The 18,923-nt window shown below is 44.2% G+C and overlaps 5 protein-coding genes across 5 annotated transcripts; 2 read left to right on the plus strand and 3 right to left on the minus strand.

Annotated features, from left to right (window-relative positions):
- Nucleotides 1-800: 800 nt before the first annotated feature.
- On the minus strand, nt 801-2,086 carry PADG_03118 (glucose-6-phosphate 1-epimerase; the record flags this gene model as incomplete). The annotated part of the gene is made up of 3 exons (XM_010760441.1): nt 801-1,190; nt 1,360-1,680; nt 1,841-2,086. The coding sequence occupies 3 exons, from the start codon at nt 2,084-2,086 to the stop codon at nt 801-803; spliced, it is 957 nt and encodes a 318-aa protein (XP_010758743.1).
- Nucleotides 2,087-3,052: 966 nt separating this feature from the next.
- Nucleotides 3,053-8,264, minus strand: PADG_03119 (uncharacterized protein; the record flags this gene model as incomplete). The annotated part of the gene is made up of 3 exons (XM_010759966.1): nt 3,053-4,831; nt 4,880-5,149; nt 5,205-8,264. 3 exons carry the CDS (start codon nt 8,262-8,264, stop codon nt 3,053-3,055), a joined length of 5,109 nt encoding a protein of 1,702 aa, XP_010758268.1.
- Nucleotides 8,265-11,561: 3,297 nt separating this feature from the next.
- PADG_03120 (uncharacterized protein) lies at nt 11,562-13,454 on the plus strand (the record flags this gene model as incomplete). The annotated part of the gene is made up of 7 exons (XM_010760442.1): nt 11,562-11,589; nt 11,692-11,766; nt 11,854-11,930; nt 11,991-12,149; nt 12,217-12,336; nt 12,439-13,295; nt 13,373-13,454. 7 exons carry the CDS (start codon nt 11,562-11,564, stop codon nt 13,452-13,454), a joined length of 1,398 nt encoding a protein of 465 aa, XP_010758744.1.
- An 897-nt stretch (nt 13,455-14,351) lies between these two features.
- On the plus strand, nt 14,352-15,230 carry PADG_03121 (uncharacterized protein; the record flags this gene model as incomplete). Its single annotated transcript, XM_010760443.1, has 5 exons — nt 14,352-14,402; nt 14,484-14,508; nt 14,587-14,871; nt 15,046-15,082; nt 15,161-15,230. The coding sequence occupies 5 exons, from the start codon at nt 14,352-14,354 to the stop codon at nt 15,228-15,230; spliced, it is 468 nt and encodes a 155-aa protein (XP_010758745.1).
- A 700-nt stretch (nt 15,231-15,930) lies between these two features.
- On the minus strand, nt 15,931-17,073 carry PADG_03122 (uncharacterized protein; the record flags this gene model as incomplete). Its single annotated transcript, XM_010759967.1, has 5 exons — nt 15,931-16,057; nt 16,116-16,369; nt 16,440-16,540; nt 16,612-16,811; nt 16,907-17,073. The coding sequence occupies 5 exons, from the start codon at nt 17,071-17,073 to the stop codon at nt 15,931-15,933; spliced, it is 849 nt and encodes a 282-aa protein (XP_010758269.1).
- Nucleotides 17,074-18,923: the final 1,850 nt, after the last annotated feature.

The raw sequence follows: 18,923 nt of genomic DNA on the forward strand, positions 1-18,923 counted from the left end.
GATTAAAAGAGATGGTGTGAACTGTATGGGAGAGGGAATTTTCAGGAACTGTTGTGTTCATAAGTCAAACACTAGTTCTCCAGGATCAGGATTTCATTTAGTTGATGAAACTTCCTCATGACAGTTTCCACATCTTTCAATTACTGTTAATATTGTTCGAGACTTTGTAGTTGTTGTAGCTGGTTTATATTTATCAATTAACTACATTAGTTATGTCATAATTATGTCATATCTTTTTTGAAAGTTAAGCTATCATGTGATACTGCAATATTCGCCTGGTTTAATGTTAGAATAAGAAGAATCTTGACAAATATTCGGATCAATTCCTTACTAGCCCTGGGAGGTTAATTACTGCCATGTATGTTGAATATTTATAACAGGATCTGAAGAAGATCCCTTAAGCTTAGCCGTAATAATTTCCTAGAGCCGTTAAAAACTCCAAATTTGTCACACAATGTTATGAGCGGAACATAAAAAGCAATCTAAAGTGGATATCTTGGCTGAGCAATTTTAGGCAGTTGTAATCTCTTGCAATTCACATTTCATCAGTCATATTCGTCATTCATAAACAATCCCGTAGCCCGGAGGGGAAAGAGACAGAAGACAAAGAGCAGAGCGGGTATGCATATATATGAATGGACAATACACTACAAAGGCCTCCAAGGCGGTATTATGCTCTCCAAACAAAACACAATGTGAACACTCAAACTCACCAGAATCACGCTTTTTATCCATTATCCTGCAGTAAAGCCTTCCAATCCATTTCCGTGTTACTCCAGTGGGAGATTTGCCAACGGCTTTCAGAGTTTACTCCTCACTGTCTGGCCACCCTCCCACGACTCACCTGCTTCCAACGTCTGCCATCCCGCAACTGATCCGGCCTCAACGCAAATCATGTTTTTATAACCATCATCAGGTGCGAAATCGGCCATTCCCTTCGCCTTCTCGATCCAAGGGTTCCACACCACGACATCATTGAGAGATTCGCGGGTAATTGAGAAGATGGGGCTGTTGTTGTTGTCTGCGTCGGCAACGATGATGGGTACGGTTGGATCAAGAGATTGATAGATGCGATCCGTTTCTTGGGTGAATGAGAGGGCCGGGGAGGATTCGACATGAACCGATGCGTTGAGCAGTTTGTCAACGTATGTTGTTGACTGCAGGTTTAGAAGGCGGACTCTGGTAATATCCTGTGTGGTTTTGTTAGAACACATATTTAATTTAATTGAACAGGTTGTTGCCCTCTTGCGCTGCAACTGCATTGGAAGGACAGGCTTAAGTGGCAATAAGAGGATACGTCCGGAAACAGAGAGCAATATATTATTGTAGAACTGGGTGGATAAATGAAAACATAAATACCTTGACCTTGAAGTACGAATGTAGCAAAGCCTGGAAATCAAACGGCTGTGCACCTTTATTCTGGACCTGCAGCGACGTGATGAGGCTGCCCTTGCTCAGTGTAACACTGTACAGAAGACCGAAATTATACGGCCAATCCTTCTTGAACTTGTCACCCAACATGCTCATCGACAGGCCGAAATCAAGCTTAACGCTGCTATCGCCATTCTGTCCCTCTGATTCGGAAGTCGATTTCCCAAGAAATTCCCAATGTACATTGCGGGCGAACCCGTGCTGGGGGAGTGCGGAAGTGGCGTGGCCTTTGGGAGGAGGGCCGAAAACCTATAGATTTTGGTACCGAAAAGAAGCCAGCATACCCAAGTCAGCAATTTACCTTTCTCGACAATTGGATAATCTTAACGGATAGACAGATGATGAAGTTATTAAAATCTAGTTTGGTGAAAAACAATGAGGGAGCGCGGGTAATTTGTGTTTTACTAACCGGGAAAACCAATGGAATCCCGCCGCGTATTGGCTTCGACCCATCCAGCGCAGCTTTCTCGCTCAAAAAAAGCTGTTCCTCGCCATTGGCAAGCTTCCAGGACACGACAGTCGCGCCAAACAGATTGACAGTGACGGATTCGCCGGAGGCCAGTGAAGCCTGGACTTGATCTTCTTGCACGGAGATAGTGGGCTGCGGGAGCGGAGAGTGCACTGGAATTGCTGTAGGTTTATTTGCGCGCTCCATTATCAACTAGATGGGGCAGGCGATGTACAACTAGTTATGTATGAGCAGGAGGTGTGTGTGTGTGTGTGTGTATGTGTGTGTGTGTGTGTGTGTGTGTGTGTGTGTGTGTGTGTGTGTGTGTGACCAAAAAACTGAATGGTGGTGGCTGCTAAATAACTAGGACGGTGTGAGAAAAAGAAAACGACACACAAGACGGAAGAAGATAGATTAGGTACGGAGAGAGACATGTAGATGGAAATTGGAGTGTAGGTAGTGGGGCATTGGAGTATTAGGTTTCAGCGTAAGGCAAAGCAGATATAGAACTAGGAGGGACAAGACTGCAGCGAATTATTCTAGACCATGGGTAGCGGCCGCAGACATGAAACAATCCTCCTTACACTTAACGAAGGAGACTATGCCAATAAAGACGACAATGCATGGTGTCCAGGAGAGGGAAGCCTATGGGTAGCCTTAGGAACCACGAGCATCCCCTGATACACACAAATTTAGCTCATGGTAACTAACTAATCTGCCAAACAAATTGATTTCTCCTTATCTGCATGTCTCTACAGGTGAGCGTGTGAGCATGATGACAGGTGATCTATAACTACTTGTGTATTAAGAAAAATTTCCCATCTCAAGCATCCTGAGAGCAAATCACCAGTTATGTGTTGCATTTATCATTACTAAGAAGTAACAGCTAGGGTAAAGAGATCAATCATTGTTACATCTGGCATGAACCAAATGCTGACAACCAGAGAAAGACTGAATATTCATTGATCCGCCCTCAGCCTGGCGATTTCATGAATGTTACTACAGCAGACCCATACACACCATGCACAATCAGATAACATAAAAACCTCTCAATGTCACACCATAAGGTGAAATAATTCGGGGGGGGGGGGGGGGGGGAAGGAATTATAGAATACAAAAGAAAACAAAAGCTGGAGGAGCATAAGGAGTGCGACTAAACAGAGCGCAGTGCTCTTATAGGTTTCTCTCATGCCTCCTTGCTGCGTCATGGGCTTCTGCTTTAATGTCAAACATCACATCATCAATCTCACGGAGCACTGATCTCCCGAATGTGGCTGTCCTGATTGACCCCAACACTGACCGTAGAGAAGCAAGAATACTTGCGCCCGGACTTCCCAGTTTGCTAGGTTGATCTTGCTGTTCAGTGGAGCCAGAAGATGCTTCTGCTGCAACCGGACGCTCGGGCTGATCATCCATTTTCACAGCTGCTGTGGGGCTTTGTTCCATTTCGAGATCGGGTGATAATTGGGGAGTCGTTTGCTGGTTGGTTTGCTCCATCGAAAGTTCAGGTAGTGATGACCGACAGCTGAGGCGCAAGGATCTTCGTTTCTTGGTTTTGCGCTGACTGGAAGAAATAGAGGTTCTCCCGGTGTCTGGTGGCGGGTGGATAGCTTCTGTAGAAGCTAGCATTGAAGTCATCTTTCGTCGTGATCGGTTTGGCCGATCCGATTGCGAAGCACGATGTTCAACAGGAGTATTTTCCAGATGAGTGTTGATACTTTTTGAAGGGATTATATCGTCAGCCGCAGAGAGGCTTCTATTACTTGGAGAAACTCGTTTAGCGCGATCGCGTTGGGATGATACTTCGTTGCCCCGTTTTCGTTTCATCGACCTCGTCACGATTGAAGCATCAGGTCCCTGTATTCCTTGACTCCCCCCCACTTCCATATCCATCGTCAACTCTAGGTCCTGTTCGAGTTGGGACGCTATTTGCCTCTCAAGATCATCACTGAACGAGTCTGGAATAATGTCAATCCTATCGCACTCAACATTTGGAATGCGGGAGCTTCGTCTCGTGTGGACGGGCCGCTTCTCAAGGCCACTGCTGCGTTCAGGAGGTGCTATGCCCAGCATATCTGACTGTACATTCGTAAGATATTCTGATTTTGGGGTCTCTTCAAGAGTTTCCGAACTTGTGGTGCTGATGGATTCTATAGTCTTCTGTTCTGACTTTTTCCTTGAGCCAAGAACACCTCTGCGACAGCCAGTACCACCACTGGTTGGTGTTGGTGAACTCCCTGGTGGTGAAGACACGTCTCCATTCAATGTGATATCCTCGTCTTTAAGCTCGGAAATTCTTTTAACCTCAGACGCTTCAACGGGCAGGTTATCTTCAGACTGGATTTGAGGGGGGGATGAGGGAGGACCCTCAGAATGAAGATCGGTTGTGTCGAAAGAATATGCTAGAGATGATCCAATCATTTGATCAGGTTGAGCGACTGAGTTTTTGGAAGTTGGAGTTGGTGAAGAACCCAGGAATTCCTCATCATTAGCAGTCATTGCAATATCAAGCATAGGGGTTGGCGGGCTATTCTCTGCGGTCTCCAAATCTCCCAACTTTGCCAGAGCTGCAACTTGCCCAGGCTGGGAGGCAGGTGAACGGAAAACTGGATATAACTTTGCAGCTTCTCCTCTTTGCCTGTCTCTGACCTCTTGCTGATGTTCTGTCAGCACTTGTGACTCCCCAGCGACGTCATTTGCAGGTGAGGACTCGACAGGGACAAATTGAATCTGAGAGTCATCGTGACGAAGTCGAGGTTTAGGTGTTGTAATTTTGGAAGAACTTCGTTTTCTTCGACGGGCTCTGTTTACGCCTGCCGGCGTGGCGGTTGGTGCAGGAGAAACAGACAAAACTTTGAAAAACTTATTGGGCCGCTCAAGGAGTTTAATTGGGGTCTCAGATCTTGTCACCTCTTCCCGGGAACTTAAAAATTCGGGAGACAGAGGATCAACCTAAACCAATGTTAGAACAATTTATATCAACATGAGCATTATACATACCGTGTGGCCGACCACTGGCGGAAAGTTTGGTAACAGAAGTTGCACAAATGGCTTCAATCTCCTCAGGACCGTTTCCACATTTTCGGGATATTCCAACTTTTCTTTCGAGCCAAACGAGTCATTCCACAGCTTTATGAAACTGTTAACTGTAGATTTATGCCTCGATTCCAAGCCAGACGAAATAAGAGTCGCTAGGGTTTGTAATAGTTTATCGTCGGAATCAGCAGATTTTTGGAGAAGCGCGGTAATCGAACGTATCAATGATCGAGCCTATTACCATCAATACTGATTTACCGTAAGGGGGGAAAAAATATATTCAACTTACTGAAGCAATTACTACGTCATCCACATCCGGTCTAGTAATGAGCAGACCATCGCGGTCAGTAATCCATAAGACCAAAGAATCCTGAGTCTTGCTCAGCAAAATTGGACCAAATGACGATGGGCATCGGCCAAGAAACTGGGTCATAGAGTCCAAGAATCTTACTACGTGCCCAGAGTCGATCTCCGTTAGGTGTTGATAAAGTTCCTTTAGCAGCCTACCAGCCGCGTCTATTAAATTGTTCCATGAATGAAATTGAGGGTGGCGGTATTGAAACGTCGTCGATTTTGCAATTGGAGGATGAAGCGGAGACGGGGATTGCTCTTGGTTTGAAGAGAATTTGGCAAGATCGAGGAGAGCTGAACAACAGCTCGTAGCAGAGGGTAACGGCTGGGAACGAATTGCCCCTGAAAGGGTTTCAAGAATGGAAGGAAGGGCATTTTCACCCCTTTCAGCCTGAACGACAGAACTAAATGAATCAAGCAGTTGAAACCATTCCAAAGAAGCCAGATCGAAGCCAGATCCTGCGGTGAGGATAGCAATCACTTTTTCATAATCGTTCGGCGCCGAATCATCACGATTCTTCAGCTCCGTTTCAATTGGGAAAGCAGTTAGACATTCCTTCGCCAGTTTCGCTACACTTTGCCATAGGTATTGGCGGGTTGGCAGGGTTTGTTTATCTGTATCCGAAGCATTCCCCCACGGTTCTAAACATAGATCTGCGAATTGGCGGAATATTTTTAGTTTAGCATTCCTTGATGTTCGTCCTTGTACACTCATTGCAATTACACTGTGAATTAGTTGGAAATATGTCTGGCCAGTGGTCGGTAATGGTGGTGGTGAAGTCGTAATCATGTGAAGCAAGTGAAGCATGGGAGATCTGACATTAGTATTCAACTTCCGTCGATGGTGCGTAGGTGTGTTAGCAGTTTGAAAAGTCTCTTGAGACGTTTTCAAAAGCAACTTATCTGTAAATGGATTTGGTCCAACAAATGAGATAATTGTTTTCACAAGAAAGTGAAATCGACTGTAAAAAGTATCGTTTTGCTCGATCCCGTCTGCATTTAATGACGACGGCGCCGCTTTCCAGATCCGTTGCAATGTGCCCAGGATACTAGCAAGTGCTTGCATAGATTCCGGAGAGGGTGTAATCTCCTTATTGGAAGCGTCGGCCAGAGCCTTTGAAAGATTTATCCAAGCTAGTCCAATGCCTGACTCCTGTAGCTCATTGTCATTCCAAACTGACGACTTGAAAAGCGATTCGAAAACAGGGAGAACTATTGAAAGCCGGGATCGAACCCATTTACAGTCCAGTCTTGGTAGATCTTCGGGTTTAAGAGTTGTCGCTTTGTTAATCTTAACTTTATCTTCCTCCCAAATTTTTGGCTGTTGATTCCAGAGTAGTGAAGACAATATCTGACATAGTCGCTTGTTATTTGTTGGCTCCGAATTCAGATGTCCCGAAAATGGGGTTTTGATATATGTGGTCCAGAGTAAGTCCAGGCGGCTATGAGACGCCGAAGGTCGAAAGGCATAATAAAGGAGTTTATGGTAACTGGCAAACGCTTGGTTGAGTAGAATCCCCTGTTTATCGGTCTTCTTTCGCTCAAGTTGAGAGAGGATTGGTCGAAATAATATTTTAGTGATATCTTTACCTGTCGTCTCGCTAGGTGGTAAAGCGTAAACAAACAAATCCCATGCCATCAGGGCTTGTGATTTCGTGGCTGGATCACTGTAGTTGAAACATTTCTGTATCACTAGCAACCACTCCTTTAACTGAGACCAGCTGCCTATCGACCATCGCCTGCTTCGCAGCAAGAGGATAATAACACTCCATATTTGCGGAACGTGCGGACCAGCCTCGGGGTCTGAGATCATCTCCGTCAGCCGACCGCAGACCTCTGTAATCAAATGAGTGGAGTCTGATAGAGTATAGTCGAGGACGTCTTTTAACACAATCGAAACAGTAAAATTTGGTCCCAAAACTACCGCAGCTAGCTTGCCAAACCTGATTGCTCTTGTTCGTACTTCCTTGAAATTATGAAGAAGGGCCGTCACCAGTTGATCGATCCACAGCTCGGCATGGGCTGCCATTGCTGACTGCGGTAAGAACAAGAGCCTTTCGTAAATAGCCAGGCGCTGGGCAACCACCGCTTTGCCTTCCACACGGTCTGTAATATCTCTGAGCACAGTCAATAAGAGCGTCACTCGGTTTGCCGTCATAACTTTTGGCGAAAAGCTTTGTATGGATAGAACACGCATATACTCGATGACAACAACCTTTGGTACATTCGGATTCTGGAGAGAGGAAATGATATGATCAATGATGGTAACTTTTAGATCTTCGGAAACTCGCGACGAAAGCCTTGGTTTATATATGAACATGGCAAACAAGTTCAAAGCCTGGCGTACGAGTTTGACATCGAGGGGTTGGTAGGTCCCCGATACTTCACAAATATCCCTCCGAATACACTGTGAAAAGAACTCAACCTTCTCTGCCAATGCATCTTCATCTGGAATGTTTTCATAAGTGGTCAGGGCGCCCAGGAGATGTTGGTATGCATCAGCTCTTGATGCATGAGACTCGCCTGCGAGCTGGTTGGTGATTGATTCTAGCATGGCAGGTAGATTCTCGGATGGATTGGTGAGCTGCTCATCAGGCGGGGAGGAGGCTGGGGAGGAGCAGGAAGTTTTGAGGATCGATTTGGATGGTTTATATTGATTCGAGGGTAGCAGGGCTCTAAGGGGCGTTCTCGTCTTAGGATTATTCGAATTTGTGAAGGACGGAGGTTTGATATAGCTGGTCAAAGGAGAGAAATTGACCCTTTTTGACTGAGAGCTGGACTGAGGATGGGGTGGTAGATCCAATGGCGAGGAACGGTCGACTGGAGTCGAAAGGGGAGCTTGGTTGCCGGGTAGCTGCTGGATGTCGGACTTTGGCGCTGCCAAATTGAAGGAGGATGATCGGGGAGGAGTGGGCGGACGGGTAGGAAGAGCACTGAAGCTCAGGACTTCAACCATATTTGGAGATACGGAGATATGGTGGAGGGCGTCCAGTCTCATGGAGGCAGGAGAACAAGAGGTATTATCGTAAACCGGCAACTAACCAACCACCAACCCAAGAACAAAAAGGGGGAAAATAAAGAAGGGAAAAGTAAATCAGAAGACGTCGTCCATTGGGATAACAAAAACCAAAGTGCAATTCGACTCCGTCGAGAGTCAAGACCGTTGTCGGCGGTCGTGGTTCGAACGTCGTCGCTTTGGCCCATTTGGACGCGTCCAAAATGGCAGAATCACGCCAAGACCTAGAAGTCGCGACGTTGAGGCTGAAGGTCAAAGTTCTTCACGGAATATCATATCTTCCGAGACGTTTGCTGGATCAAACCTTTTGTGGTTGCCTCCTTACGTAGTTTCAGTTATACTCAACTTATCAGATCGTTTAACTTTCGAAGAATTTGGCCTATGGCTGCCTTTTCCGCATCTCTCCAACCTTGTTAAATGCCTTGGATGTCCCTTTATTGCTGTGAAAGTCTTTGAAATGGGCTTCATACGATTCATCACACACACAATGCCTCCGCTTGCCCACTCGTCAAAACGAAGCAGAATTGACGTATCCAAGGATGCCCGCCTTAAAGCAGAATAGGTCAGCTCACTAGAAAACAATCATCACACAAGTAGCAATCGGCTGAGCCATCAGGGTGTTAACAAAGATTGTCTCCCAGCACGGCGCTTTTTTTGATGAGTTGACGACGATTAACTCCTGTCTACTCTCGACTTATTGATGAGTTGATAGTGATTAACTCCCAGCAACACTCTGCTATTGACACGTTGACAGCAACTTCTAATTAGTGATGGCAGTTCAGTGCTAGCAGCCTCAGAATAGAACTGAACTTCAAACTTTAAACTTTAATGTCCTGTTTACCTTAAAAGAATAAAGAATTCATTCCATCAGTTAATCTCAATTCATATTTAAAAGTGATATGTGATATATAATAAACTCAACCTCAGTGTCTGCTCTCATTATGATGCAGATCTAAAGGTGCTGATACTTCTTCATCTCTGAATTCATCATTGAAGTTCTTATTTCGATTTATCTACTGCTATGATATTGCAAAGTTTAAATATTTTTAAAGTATGATTCTAAAGAAATTAAAGTTAACTTCTATCAATATGAGATCGTATTTCAGAATTTTATATTATTTTAGAGAAGGAATAGAGGATTCAACAAGTCAACAGCAAAACGAGAGGGAACAATGTACGGCTGCACAACCTTGAGGTGAGAATAGCTGAGCAGGCGCAGGTGCAGGTGCCAAAGAGGCCTACAAAGAAGATAACGATGAGATCCAAAACCACTCAAAAGCTCTAAATACAACCTGCCCGAAGTAGCAATCAGACCTTCCACACAGCTGCCACCAGTGGAACTAGATGATATCTTTTCTCAGAGTTCTTCTACACCTGGATCTATTTCAACCTGCTCCGAAAACACGATTTTCATATTCTGGGCAGCTTATTAAGCCAAGCAATCCCTCTTGGGTTAGTTAATTTTAAACATTTATTATATGCTGTCTTCTATATATAATTTTAATGTTCAACAAAATTTAAAAACAACGTCAAGGCGTTGTTGAGATCTCCATTGACCAATTCTACGGAAAGATCGGAGGCCGTTGGAATTACGTTACGTTACGGTCCTTTCATACTCCGTACAATTTTCAATAATGTGGAGGTTGGGATGACCCAACAAGGACTTCGCGACAGTTTTATATTTAGATCCTGCAGAGTAACGTGTACCCACATGGCATATACTGCGTACGATGTAAGAAACTTCTTGGAAGTTGCTCTGCAAGTGTTCCGTTTTTAGGAGATTTTCTCGCACTAATGTCCGTGCACATCCCAACATCCATTTTTGAGGCCAGTCTTACGCCAAGTTTGTTTTCTTGGTACAAACACCTGGTTAAGGCATTGGCTTGATGCAAACTGCACCTTGTATCATTATTGAATGCTATTTCTCCCTCCCAACCAGGATGAACAGCTTAACAATGGGATCCACTCCTCTCCACTGGCTTCTTTGTTTCAAGGCCCAAGCTCCATTGAGCTCCCATCAAAGAGCTTTGGGCACTCCGGCATTGTGGTTGCACAGAGTTTTAAGATAGTTTACCCCCATTATTTATTAAACAGATCAATAATACTTCCATCCTCCTTATTGCTGCTATGATTCAAGAGTCTCCAACGCCTTTTTCCTACGCCTAGACGCTACTGACTATTGGCCCACGGACTTGGGCAGTCGTCCTTCTCAAATAAATACAGAGCGCCCAGGTTTTGCTGCTCCCCACCACCACTTACCCATGTGATAGTCCAACAGGGGGGGGGGGGATTTTTGGTCTTTGAGACCATTGGGTTGTAGCGTTTGGCCACCGCTCATTGTTGCTCCACCCCCGTATGAGTATGCAGTATACGGTCTGCTGTATGATCCCAGCTCTCTCTCCTCGGAATGGCCGAAGACTGGCGGACTCTTTTGTTACCTGGAGAACAATCAGATGGGTAGTTACTCGCTTATCTGCTTGGTCGGCATCAATTCCACCAGAGGGGATGCTCAGAAGAAGGATGCGACTTTCCGTCCTCATCTTCATCAACATCACCTTCTATTAATATGTATGTACTGTTCCTAGGCATAGATTATTCCTTTTAGAAGCGATCTGTCTCCCAAGCAAGGATGGTAGTCAGAGCAATATCCCATTTGAGATTGTCACAGAGATACATGCCCTCTTTCCCTCCCTCACATATTTTTTTCTTTTCTTTTTTTTGTTTCCTGATAGGAGGATTTAGTTCTTATTTTTACGTAGAAGAGCAAATTGGAACCCAGTATTTTTGTAAAAAGAGGAACAGGGGAAAAAGAACATCCCCATGCATGAAAATCTTCACAGTCAACTGCTCAACGTGACAGCTGGGAAGGCAGAAAAACTGCCCGAATGCGGAGAAATCTTGGCTGCCCAGCAGCTGCTTGGCCCGGAGCAGTCGGTCAGGCGCTTCTTGGGAAAACGTCACAAACCACCCTACTGACAAGTCCCAGGCTCGTATGTCTGGCGGTCTATTTCTATTATATCTCTGCGGAGCACATTTCTCAGTATTAATCCTAACTCATTCCCTTCCCCCCCCCCCCCCCCCTTCTTCGATAAACTAACTTACTGGGCTGGCGACGGTCAGCTGTAACTTAGTTTATCTAGTTTATCATTCAAATTGCCATTTCGTCATTGCCCCGCGCCGGCTTGCGCATGAGAGTTATTTCTCTGAACACCCCTCCCTGTCTCCACACCCCCTTGCTCCGCCCGATTTTCGCTTCAGCATCTCTCATTTCTATACAAAATGGAAGTTCGCGAACTCGAAGGGAAAGGTGTGTAATTCGAGAATCTGCCCCGTTTCATTTGCTCTATTGGAGTTTCTGAGCAGTTTGTGTACTTGCCCGCTAACCACACCTGCATTTTGCCCGTAACAGAGAAGCTCGTTGAAGTATTGCAGCTGGTCGATGCTCTTGCCAAAGATGTGAAATCAAATAAGCTTCAGTCTTCCCGTACGTTCTTCAGATACCTCAGTTTATGTACACTGGACATGGAAATGCAGATTCCCTCTCTGACACTGTTCTCGGTTCCGCGAGCAGGGCTCATCGAGATTCTCCAGCAGCTGCGAGTTCATGGGCGCAATCCACTAAATGCAGACGCCATATATTCGAGAGAGGTACAAGACAGCACCTACGCAGGGACACTAGAAATACGCCTACTCTGACATTACATTCAGGGGATAAGAATACTGGCCCATTATGGCTTCGAGGGACGATCGCCGGCGATATCGCGCGAAGCTCTCCGCTGTCTTGCAAACGCCCTTCTCCTTGAAAAAGACATGCGGCAGATCTTCGTGGACCTAGGTCATGGACCTGACGTCGCAGAGAAGCTCAAGGTGAGGAAAGAGCCTCTATTGAAAAATTGCCTTTATATGCTAATAGGGACTGTGTCTTCTGCTACAGGAAGAAAATTCCGACGATGAATTTCTAGCGTCACGTTTACTCTTCTTATCCACCTATGACTCTAACTTGGATTTCGATAAATTATTTGAGAACAATGCTCTGGGTGAAAGCATCAATAACGTATGAGCCTATCGTCCGCCCCCGAACGTAACAGCACTTCTAAAAGAAAAAGAAGAGAGAAAGAAAGAAAGAAAGAAATGCAAATCTAATCCGCGAAAATAGCACATATATCGACATTCGAAACGATTCTCTAAAGCGAAAAAGAAGAAGCTTGATAAAATGGACGAGCTTGCGCTCTCAGAAACATTGAAACTCATGTTCAACATCACCAACTTCTATCCCCACAGAGGCGATACATTTTCCATCTCTATTCCTCACATCCTCAAGATTCTGAGCCGCATAGAAATTCCAACCCCACCACTACAGGCTCCCGTGAACTATCTCATCAATTCCCTTCTTAATCTTGATCTCGAAGCAAAGAAAAGCAAACACTTCGGAACAAATCCACTCTTTCCCAAATTTGACCAAAACTGCAACGTGGACAAGATGATAAATATCCTCGACCAAGCTGTCGCGATGCATAAACCCGAACACCTCGAAACACTAGCCGTTCCCCTCCTCACATTATTACGAAAAATCTACTCCTTTGCTCCCGAAGGTCCGCGAAAATATATGGAATGGCTCCTCCTGCCAGAAGACGACGACCACGACCTCCCCATTGGCCAATCGAATACGCTTTCCTCGCGACTCCTGCGCCTGTCGACTTCCCCCGTAGCCCCGAGTCTGCGTGAAGGGATATCGGCGTTGATGTTTGAGCTTTCAGGTAGCGATGCGACCGATTTCGTGAGAAACGTAGGCTACGGATTTGCAGCTGGCTTCCTAATGTCTCATGATATGCCTGTTCCAGAGACGGCAAAAGAAGCATTCAGTTCCAATACATCCAGAGGCGGTGAGCTTAATCCGAACGTGAATCCTATTACAGGTCAGAGATGGGATGCAGAGCCGCGGGATACGGGCCCGGAGATGTCGCAGGAGGAAAAGGAGCGTGAGGCGGAAAGATTATTTGTTCTTTTTGAAAGGTATGCTTTATCTCCTCGGTCAATGTTTATTTGATGGTGGACGCCTTGCTAAGTCAATTCCCGTCTGCTTTTTCCAGACTACGAGCAACCGGCGTGGTTGATGTCGAGAACCGCGTCCGGACAGCTCTTGAACAAGGACGATTTGAAGAATTGGAATAATGATTGTTTCCCGTCAAATAAAATATTTTTCATCTGGCGTTTCGAAATTGCTCACTGCTTTCATATTAACCCTCCACCTTTTTTTATGGCTAAATCACGGCGAGCAATATCTCCAATACAGTATTTTGTGCAAGCACAGTACAAATGGTAATGACATTCTTCCCAACTGTGTTCTTATTCATGTTCTATCTGCCATTGGCGCAGTTTTCATACGTGATTATACCAATCACCTCAACTGGCCATCAATTTGACATGATTTGACATGACACTCAATTCTCTAATAAACATGGCATATTGACTCCTTCTGCCACTGCAGAATTGGACTAATGAAGTACCTCTCATTCACTGATGCGGCATATGACTTAGCTTGTAAAGTCTTATCCGTCTACAGCTTGCGGGTTGAGCAGTTGCTGCTTGGAATTTACTCCTCAAATCACTCCGAGGTGGGTTTTATGAACTCATTCGTGATCACTACCACGCGCAGTTCAACATAACAAATAATTCTGAAGTGGAATATTGTAGTCTTTTTGCAATTTATTCAGATCCTCTTCCGGGGACGGGACCCCGCCCGCCATGTTGTAAATGCAACCAAGGAATATGGAACAGTCTGTTTGAGAACCCAAGTCTGGCTTTCTGTCCTTGCGGGAAATAATAATTAATACAACCATCTTCGTGTCACTTCCATACTGGCATTTCTAACAACAATGAAATCGCTGGTTAGCTACCGTGGCGGGGCTATCTCTGCCATGACTAAGCGCTGCCAGAATTTTTGTAGTTAACCAAGATCTAAAACCGAAATTTGGGGGGCTAACCAACATTTTCTACAACTGCCATAAGTATACTCTCTCGCATATATCATTCCATCCTCTAGAGCGGCACAGCTATTCGTCGCCGATCATGTCGATACCAAGCTCGTTTGACCCTGAAAATCCCCAAAACTTGGAGGATGTAAGTTAAAGCTACTCCGCCAAAACCCGGACTTTCACATCTGTATGTGATGACGTCTAACCTTTACTGCTTTCAATCCAGATGGAAAAACAGTTCGCTGTCAAAGGTACGCCTCTCCAGGGGATAAAGAGTTAAATCCATTGAAGATCTCAGAACGACACTCGTAGTAACCCAGCTATTCCAGCTGTCCAACAAATGACCACATATTGGGCCCTCCTAGAATCGAGACGGGGTTCTACACTGCGCTTGACGAAAATGGACGACGAGATATACGACAATTTTATGAAATTATTCCCGGAATTTAATCCCGCGGAGACAATTGACGAGGATCAGATGAAGAGTAAAGAAGGCAAGGAGAGGTGGAGAAATTTCATTATGCCCTACGACAAGAAGATTGACGATTATAATTTCGGGACTCTTTTAAGAGCGAATCCTAAATTCGAGTATGGAGAAAAGGAGACAATTTTTGGTATGATTAGTTTCTCCCTTCCTTTATATCCAAAAGAAAGAAAGAAGAAAGGGAAAAAAGAAAGGAAAAAAAAGAAAAGAGAAAAGAAAAGAAAAGAAAAGAAGAGCCCAAAAAAGAGTCTTTGAGATAGACATTGAATTGTATTTGCTAACCATTAGCTAATTCTGGCTGCAGTCGTTCGGATGCAATTCTACGCCATTGAGATTGCAAGGTAACCTATCGAATATTCCAAGCTTTGGATCTAAAATCCCCGAGTCGCTGGTCTAACATGGTTACCCCTCATCCACAGAAATCGAGCTGGGCTGAACGATTGGATATACGAGAAAGCACACCCTGAGACGAAAAAGGAATCCTCATAACAAACGCCGCCAAAATCCAAGATCCCCACCTCCCTCATTAGTACGTTTCGCATAAATGCATATAACTTCGGTCCAATCGTTGGTAGAGCACTGTCACCGTTCGTTCTGTCAATTTTTAGGTTCGATATGGAGTTACAAATTTGGGGATTCTGTGAATGACTCATATCAAAAGTTGTCTCTGGAAAAATGAAAAGAAAAGAAAAGGGAAAAAAAGAAAAGAAAAAAGGGGTGGGAATAACAAAAGTCGGCAAAGCTCGACTACTGTTCGCCCGTAACACAGGAGTTAAATCGTTGCATATAAAGGAGTTTCCCATTGTGGAAAACTTCATCTACTGCAGAAACGACAGCCTCGCTGAGTTTAACCAGAAGTCACAATCTGCTCAAGGCGGAACTGGAAAGAAATAGAGAATTCATTGTTCTGTCTTGCGGTATGCTTTCATTCTATGAGAAAACAAAAATACGACTCGATGTCGGCCATTTGATATGGATTTCGCACATCCATATACACGTAACGAGAAAATCCCAAAAAAGTACACCTACATCTATGAGCCTAGGTATATATATTTTTATATTGCACAACAACCTGTCTCAATGGAAGATCAAATGGATATATTTTACAAAAAGTTAACTAGAATATTGAAAACTATTCCCAGATTACCTGCATCTAAAGCAACAAGTTGATACCTTCTCTTCGCTCGCGTCAAGCTAACTCCGCTCGTTGCTTCGTTTTACCACCCAGCTCAGCAGGCTGCGAATTCTTTCTGGAAGGATACGCTGACATCTCAAATACAGGCGTAGGATTCAGCTGAGTGAGCCTGATATTCCCCCTGTTGCATCAAAACGCAGTTGTTGTAGGCTGCTTGGTATCTAGGGTGCCTGCCATACCCAGATTCCATCGTTGGAACCGTGTTGGTCACCGGTGAACTCCTCGAAATATTTTGGAATTGGAAATCAAGGGTCTCCAAGGTCTGGTCGGTATTTGCCCTCCGGTATGCCTTTAGTTGGCTCACGATGAAAAATAATACCACTACACCGATAATGGCTCCTAAAATTTCCGCCACCCACATCCCCGGCGACACATCGATCCCAAGGCCGTTAGAAACGGGTTTTGGATCTGGACCTGGAGCGCTCTCTTTTTGCTATAGTTCGATTACAGTCAATTGTTCTGGAGCCTAAAGCTTTTTTCGTATATTGAAATAGGGCCTGGACAGCAGCGCTATTTCCAGGATTTTGGTTCGATTCCACCGGAGGAGTAGTGGACTTTACAATCTGAGATCGCTGATACGGTGCAGCATCTGAATCATAGCGGTCTTTCCATTGTAAATCAGTGAGGGCGAAAGTCCAAGACCGTTGCGCCGAAGTTCGGTTTGCAGAGAGTCACAGTGACGGCGTGTCAGCATCGAGCCACCGACCACGAGCGTTTGGCGTTCCCCGATAATGTGACAAGAATGGGACTCACGCAGAGGTGATAGGTATTGTGATCCATTTGAATGAGGGTGAGAACGAGGACCTTTGCCCAAATCGACGTATTCCTTTTCGGCAAGGACAAGATCAACTTTGCGAGCCCCGCCTAGAATGAATCTGGGTACGGATATAATTAGAAGAATCAAAAATAGAACATTATCCTCTCAATTGCCTTGACCTTCTTTTCGTTAGGTGGGAGTTCATAGGCTTACATCTCGCAGGGTCCCCGATTTTCCTCTGACGCAGAAACTGCACAGCAGGAGGTACGGCCAGGAGGGAAGCCGCCAGTAGCTTCTTGCTCATACCATTTCTCTGTGGATGTCGAGATAAAAATGGATAGCGGTACCAGTGATGTTTGCGGGATCCAATCATTCGACATGGAAGAAACGCCGCCCATGTATATCAGAATTCCTTCTCTACAAATGCAGGTATATATTCTGCCACCCTCAAGGCTGTATAGTCTTCGCGCCCATATTGACCATCAAGCGTGGAGCCGGTAGAACTTAAGATTTGTCCACTTTCTCTTTCGAACTCGAATTTGACCACCCCTATCACGGAGGGAATAAAAGGCCTTGTCTGATTGAGCTCAAAATGGAATGCCAAGAATCGTATACTGTGAAAATGACGAGCTATTGCCAGAAGCAATTTCAATTTCAGTATCCAGCTCTCCCGCCATCCACCTGCGGAATGAAAGCATGGGGCAAATATCTCCAGCCTCCGTACAAATATACCAATTTAAATGGGTCGTACCAAACGCTCGGCTGTCCCATCTCATGGTAATCAAGGGGAGGCGGCGTTCTGATAGGCTCAACAAATCCAATATCCCATGATTGTGAAAAGTCAAAAGATAGGGGCTAATTTACTGGAGGAAGGAAACTTCCAGAACATCCGATGCCATATCATACCTGGGCATTGGCTGTTAAACGGTGATGAGCGCGGGTTCTCTACTTACACGTAGTTAGTTATACCAGACCTCCCCACTCTCTACACAGAGCCACTTATCAACAGCAATTACTAAGGTCAATATTAAAAATTCCTCTTCGTAAACAAAAGGAAGAGCTCTCGAGTGGTTTTCCACTCACTGGACTGCCAAAGAATGAGTCAAGCGATGGAGAAGCAGTGAGGAAGCTGTAACGCTGCCGACGTGTTGGTCAAACATCACAGGACGACAGAGTTCAAAGTGTAAAATCACAACACCAGTGCTTAACGAGGAAAAGAGTAATTAGACCGCAAAGCGAGTTGAGAAGTCCGGTTGAGAGGAAAATTGTGATTTGAAGATGAGTCAACAAAAATCCTCTTCGAAGTCCAGAAATGCACAAGTTTTATTCATAATAATCTTTCCTTCTTTTGGATGCTTTGAGTCTCCCCGGTCCCATGGTTAAGATGCTTCACATTGCTAGGTGTCCAGGAAGTAGGAAAGCCGGCTTCAATGTGTTAACACCTTGATATTCTGAGTTCTCTCAATGAGGCTTCTTAGAGATATGCAACTTCTGGCATTTAGAACGATGCTAGATTGTAAGTCAGTTCCCCAAGATACAACCGCTTGAATGGAATTATTGTTATCGCAAACCCATTTTTGGCCCCATGTAACGGGAGGGTTAACTAGCTGTACTTGAAATTATCATTGTTTTAGATAGTAAATCCTGATTGTTACAGGTGTGCTACTGAATACAGCCCTAGCACTTCCTATACACAAAGGGGGAATTCATCAGGGAAGGGCGGTAGGAAAGAAGAAAAAATTCATGAGAGTGAAACCGAATTCACAAGAGTAAAGAATTGTGTAGTATGATTAGTAACTAAACATAAGATTAGCTGTTAATGTATTTCACCATGAACCGAGACACACATCATGACCTGAGACACTTTCTCATATGATATAGTTGGTTCAGTTTAAGAAGCATTAATTAAATAAAGCAAGCAGCTTCAACCTTTGCATATTTCTCAATGTCTCATATACTTGGTAGCTACGAATATCAACTTTAATACTAAAATATTTATAGTTAATTATAAGTTTAAGTTGTGATGTTACTAATTATATATATAAATAAATAAGTTACATATATATTTTTATTTTAATATAAATTAAAATAAATATAATTTCATTAATTTATTTATTAATTTATTTAATTTATTTATATAAAATTTATATTATTATTTTATTTTTTAAATATATTTTATAAATAATATATATTTAAAAATTATAAAAAATTAATATAAAAATATAATAAT

The sequence above is a fragment of the Paracoccidioides brasiliensis genome (assembly GCF_000150735.1).
Source record: "Paracoccidioides brasiliensis Pb18 unplaced genomic scaffold supercont2.3, whole genome shotgun sequence".
Taxonomy (NCBI): Eukaryota; Fungi; Ascomycota; class Eurotiomycetes; order Onygenales; family Ajellomycetaceae; genus Paracoccidioides; species Paracoccidioides brasiliensis.